General features: G+C 46.9%; 1 protein-coding gene across 1 annotated transcript in view; it reads right to left on the bottom strand.

The window, feature by feature from the left end:
- Positions 1 to 6,036, bottom strand: part of RUFY1 (RUN and FYVE domain containing 1) — a 55,387-nt gene that overhangs the window by 29,507 nt on the left and 19,844 nt on the right. The window contains exons 7-8 of the mRNA XM_011960173.1: positions 3,641 to 3,710; positions 236 to 337 (exon numbers count right to left, since the gene is read on the bottom strand). Of these exons, the coding sequence (XP_011815563.1) occupies positions 236 to 337; positions 3,641 to 3,710 (172 nt within the window). The remainder of the gene's footprint in view (positions 1 to 235; positions 338 to 3,640; positions 3,711 to 6,036) is intronic.

The raw sequence follows: 6,036 nt of genomic DNA on the forward strand, positions 1-6,036 counted from the left end.
CGGCTAGTTTTTTGTATTTTTTTAGTAGAGACGGGGTTTCACCGTGTTAGCCAGGATGGTCTCGATCTCCTGACCTCATGATCCACCCGTCTCGGCCTCCCAAAGTGCTGGGATTACAGGCTTGAGCCACCGCGCCCGGCCAAGACGGGCTTGTTCTTAAGCTATGAGCTTGAGATTGACAATGGCTGTGTCTGAGGAAGGAACATGCTGCCCAGCTGTAAGGTCAATTTCTCACCTCTACACTCTTTTCACTTCTCTCTCGAATTAATTCATTTTGTTCTCTTAACTGCTGCTGTTCTTCTTGAAGTGAACAAATTCGGTCTGTTGCAGCTGAAAGCTGATTAAGGAAAATTTTTACAGTTCTTAACATCAAAATTCATCTTATTGTTCAAATTAAAAACATCAATTTGGCAATTTCACAGCTGACAATGTTCACAGGTTTGATATTTTATTTCCTTGTTTTCAACAGTTAATAATACATGGTTCCAAATTCCAAAGACATGAAAATGTATGTAGTAAAATCTCTCCTCCGCCCTTGCCCCTAGCCATCTCTGCTCTCTCCAGATTTTCTCCCTCTACAAAAATGATAGCATACTGCTTAATGTGGACAAAGATTTACAGACACAAAAAATTAGAAACAGCCTGAATGTTCACTATTAGGGAAATAGTTAAATCATAGTGGAAGCATAAAACAAATATGTAATCAATAAAATGTTTACAAAAGCTTTTAATCACTTGAGAACATACTTCAGATATAATACTAATAGGGAAAAAAGGTCATATGGTATGCTGTCACCTGTACTAAAAAAAATTAACTAGGTTAAAAATGCTTAAGAAAAGATGGAGTGGCTGGGTACAGTGGCTCACACCTGTAATTCCAGCACTTTGGGAGGCTGAGGCTTGAACCCAGGAGTTCGAGACCAGCCTGGGCAACATGGTGAAACCCCATCTCTACAAAAAACACAAAAATCAGCCAGGCACGATGTCTCACGCCTGTAACCCCAGCTACATAGGAGGCTGAGGTGGGAGGATGGCTCAAGCCCAGGAGGCAGAGGTTGCAGTGAGCTGAGATCGTGCCACTGCACTCCAGCCTGGGTGACCAGAGCCTGTCTCAAAAAAGAAAACAGAAAAGATGAGAACAACACATATCAAATAATAAAATGGTGAGAACAGCTGTCCCTTAGTGAAGCCTTACGGGCTTTGGTCCTGACTCTTCTTTCCTTCCAGTTTTTCAGGCTAATGATCAGTAAAAGTCTATTTCAATCACTAGAGGGAGGATTCAAGAATTTGCAGGGAGGAATAAAAAACAAATCATTGGAGATATGCCCGAGAGGACCTCTTCTTCCCCTGGAAGGATTCTCATGGCTGAGGGAAAAGCATAGAGAAGCAGGACACTGTCAGGCACCTGCCTAAGGAGAGGTTGTCTCAAGAGGCAAGGCAGATGAGTAAACGCACAAACCAGCCCCTCCTCATTCCAGCCTCATCATACAGCTTGCAGAGAGGAAGGTGCAGCTGGGGAGAAAGAAGCAAGATCTCCGTCCTTGGTGCTTTGCTGGCTCTCGGCATCATTCGCTAGTGGAGGGACTCGAAGCACTAACTCCTCACCTTCTCTGTCAACAGTGTCTACAACTCCTGAGAATTACTCTCCACTTAGACTCAGAACCCGGCCTGGGGTTTCTACACATAACTGCTGTGCCCAAAAAAACAAACATCAAGGCTTCAAAGGGCGTGTTAGTTGCTCAAAGGGAAGAAGTAGGCAAAAACCATAAGCTAATTCCCATTCTACTCTCTGGAGATGCAGAGAGCACACCCTGAAGAGGGCGATGCTTTTCACTAAGCACATTTCTTTGTTTTGTAATTGAGACAGGATGTTACTCTGTCTCACTGCAGCCTCTAACTCCTAGGCTCAAGTGATCCTCTCACCTCAGCCTCCCGAGTAGCTGGGAGTACAGGTGTGTGTCACCACACCTGATTTTAAAATTTTTTGTAGAGACAGAGTGTTGCCACGTTGCCCAGGCTGATCTCAAACTCCTGGGCTCAAGCAAGTCTTCTACCTTGGCCTCCCAAAGAGCTGGGATTTACAGGCATGAGCCACCACACTTGGCTGAAGCACATTTTCTATTACAATCATTTGCCTTTAAAGAAAACATAACCTGGCCGGGCGCGGTGGCTCACACCTGTAATCCCAGCACTTTGGGAGGCCGAGGCAGGCAGATCACAGGTCAGGAGATCAAAACCATCCTGGCTAACACGGTGAAACACCATCTCTAATAAAAATACAAAAAAAAAAAAAAAATTAGCTGGGTGTGGTGGCGGGCGTCTGTAGTCCCAGCTACTGGGAGGTTGAGGCAGGAAGATCTCTTGAGCCCAGGAGTCTGAGGTTACAGTAAGCTATGATTGCACCACTGCACTCCAGCCTGGGTGACAGAGTGAGACCCTGTCTGAAAAAGCAGAAAACCCCACATAACTCTTGTTTAGTTTCAAAAGCTGAATCGGACCTTCATCAAAGCACGCCATCTTGACTGAGAAGTAGTGAATCTGCTTGTGCTAAAATCAAACAACTCGAGTGCTCCCACGTGGCAAGCGTTGCCCTAAGATATTAGTCTTAATCTTTGCAACAGTATTGTAAAGTATGTATTATTACCTAATTTGGAGGTGAGAAAAGTGAGCTCAACCACCGATCTACCTAGCCTGAGGCTCAAAGGCCTGCCTACCAACGTGACTGTGAAGTCTCCAATCCTAAGTTCCATGAGGTTTCCCCCATGACACCCCCATCTAAGACGCTGTCTTGAATTTCCTTCTCCTCACACCAATCTGAGCTCCTTTCTTGAAAGCCTGTCAGGGCTGGCGCCTCAGGAGGGAACAGTCAGCTTTAAGGAGCCTTACACGGCGTCCCTCATTACAGAGGTGGGCTCTGAGGCTCTCCTTTCTGCTGTGACCCACCTCCATGCCGGGGAGGTGTTCCTTCTCAAGCCCCTCTCAGAGCCCTCGTCCTTCTGGGTGGGAGGCCTGGGCAGCCGGGGACTGCCACCTGTGGAGAGCCTCAGAAGGGCTGAGCACCCCCTCCTGCTAACAGGAGACAAGACGTGTCCACCAAGGAGCCTGCCGGGCAGCTGGCAGCGAGCTCTCTTCCTCGGCTCAGCCCTCCTTTGTCCTGTCCTTTCATTCTCTCTTCCTAGTGAGAAAGCAGAGAAAGGCCGCACTGTGGGGAGGCTGGTTGCATGCTCCTGAGGCCAAAGCAGAAGGGGTGGGCGAGGATACTTATTCCTGACGACAGAGTCTGTGCTTTCTGGGGCAGCAGGGAGGCACACGGCATCATAGGAAGGGAAGAAAAAGAGGAAGATGCGGCTCTTCCACAACAGAAGCTGGGCTTTTCCAAAGAGCAGTTTCCTTCTATGGGATGACTTTGAGGTGATAAAATCTAAGTCACTTAGAACTGGCTTGTGATCAGCTGCAGGGTCTCACTGGGAGCCTCGGACAGGGCAGAACACAGACATTCCCCTGTCCTCTGTGGGGCAACTGGAGGTTAGCAAGCCCCCTTCCTACCAGCAAGAAGCTCTGCTTCCACAGACCGACTACACCATTTCTCTAACCTTGGGTCATTCTGTTTTGTCTAAAAATTTCAATAAAACTTACAAACCTCTTCTTGAAGCTTTGAATTAGTCTTTTCCAAGCCATCTATCTTGGTTTGAAGATCCCCAACTGTACAGCTGTAGAAAATAATAATATTAGGTAAACATAAACTTATAAAAGCTGACTGTTTTCTCAAACTGGAAACAGTAAGACAGATTCCTAGATTTCCTGTATGAAATGGAAAAGCAAAACGGTCTCCAATTAACTCAGAGAAGATGAGAATTCTAAATACACATTTGCGACATACTTTTCAATACGTTTTATCCCTAAAATTTAATCTTTCTTGGCTGGGCGTGGTGACTCACGCCTGTAATCCCAGCACGTTGGGAGGCCAAGACGGGAGGATCACGAGGTCAGGAGATCAAGACCATCCTGGCTAACACGGTGAAACCCCGTCTCTACTAAAAATACAAAAAATTAGCCGGGCGCGGTGGCTGAGCGCCTGTAGTCCCAGCTACTCAGGAGGCTGAGGCAGGAGAATGGCATGAACCCGGGAGGCGGAGCTTGCAGTGAGCCGAGATTGTGCCACTGCACTCCAGCCGGGGTGACAGAGCGAGACTGTGTCTCAAAAAAAAAAAAAAAGAAAGAAAAATTTAATCTTTTTTTATTTTTGAGGCGAAGTCTCGCTCTGTCACCCAGGCTAGGGTGCAGTGGAATGATCTCGGCTCACTGCAACCTCTGCCTCCTGGGTTCAAGCAATTCTCCAGCCTCAGCATCCCGAATAGCCTAGACTACAGGTGTGTGCCACTGTACCCGGCTAATTTTTTCGTATTTTTAGTAGAGATGAGGTTTTACCATGTTGGCCAGGCTAGTCTTGAACTCCTAACCTCAGGTGAGGCTGCACACCTTGGCCTTCGAAAGTGCTGGGATTATAGGCATGAACCACTGTGACCAGCCTATTTCTTTTTTAGTCATCTGGAAAGAGAATATTTTTCTCCCAACACAAAAGGTGATAGAAACCAAAATATGTTGGCATTCATATACCTAAAGTAAAATTCATTAACATGGTATTGGTATTTTTGGGTAGAAGGATCCAAGGTGTTATTTTTGTTTGTTTTGTTTTGTTTTTTTTTGAGAGAGTCTCGCTCTGTCGCCTAGGCTGGAGTGCAGTGGCGCGATCTCTGCTCACTGCAAGCTCCGCCTCCCGGGTTCATGCCATTCTCCTTCCTCAGCCTCCTGAGTAGTTGGGACTACAGGCACTCGCCACCATGCCTGGCTAATTTTTTGTATTTTCACTAGAGACGGGGTTTCACTGTGTTAGCCAGGATGGTCTCGATCTCCTGACCTCGTGATCCACCTGCCTTAGCCTCCCAGGGATAACAGGCGTGAGCCACCGCACCTGGCCCCAAAGTGTTTTTAAATCCCTTTTACACATTCCCCATTTAAAAAATACTCCTTAATAATATGTACTACTTTTTTTTGTTCTTTGTTTTTGAAACAGGGTCTTGCTCTGTTGCCCAGGCTGGAGTGCAGTGGTGTGATCGTGGCTCACTGCAGCCTCGACCTCCAAGGCTCATGATCCTCCCACCTTGGCCTCTCACCGTGCCACCAGGCCCAGCTAATATTTGTATTTTTTTTTTTTGTAGAGGTGGGGTTTCACTATGTTGCCCAGGCTGATCTTGAACTCCTGGGCTCAGGTGATCCTCCTCCCACCCCAGCCTCCCAACCTGCTGAGATTACAGGTGTGAGCTTCCACACCTGGCCTCTAAGCACTTTAAATGCATCAACTCATTTAATCTTCCCCACAATTCAATGAGGTAGATCCTATTGTCAGCCTGTTTGACAGACAAGGCAGCTATAATTTTATATAAAAGAATTCACTCAAGTTCACACATCTACAAAGGGGTGCTGGCTTCTGAACCCAGGGAATCTGAGTTTAGAGCCTGCACATCTGGGCGACAGGCCATGCTGCCAAATGCCAGTCCCTGTTGCCAGTGAGTGGGGCACGAAGAAATAAACTTGGCAAGGCTGATGAACCAAGGCTTGGAACCACGGGGCAAATATAAAAATACAAAGACACAAAATGAAAAAGGGAAAAAAACCAAAAGATACAGAGGGAGTGAAAAGTTTTAAGAGTATACAATTGTCAATTCTGTGCCAACTTGATAATTCAGAAAATACCCCCAAATTTTATATCTTTTTAAAAAATATAAATGACCGGCCGGGCACGGTGGCTCACACCTGTAATCCCAGCACTTTGGGAGGCTGAGGTGGGCGGATCACGAGGTCAGGAGATCGAGACCAACCTGGCAAATATGGTGAAACCCCGTCTCTACTAAAAATACAAAAAATTAGCTGAGTGTGGTGTCAGGCGCCTGTGGTCCCAGCTACTCGGGAGGCTGAGGCAGGAGAATGGCGTGAACCCGGGAGGCGGAGCTTGCAGTGAGCCGAGATCGCGCCACT

The sequence above is a fragment of the Colobus angolensis genome, unplaced genomic scaffold (genome assembly GCF_000951035.1).
Source record: "Colobus angolensis palliatus isolate OR3802 unplaced genomic scaffold, Cang.pa_1.0 Scaffold509, whole genome shotgun sequence".
Lineage (NCBI taxonomy): Eukaryota > Metazoa > Chordata > Mammalia > Primates > Cercopithecidae > Colobus > Colobus angolensis.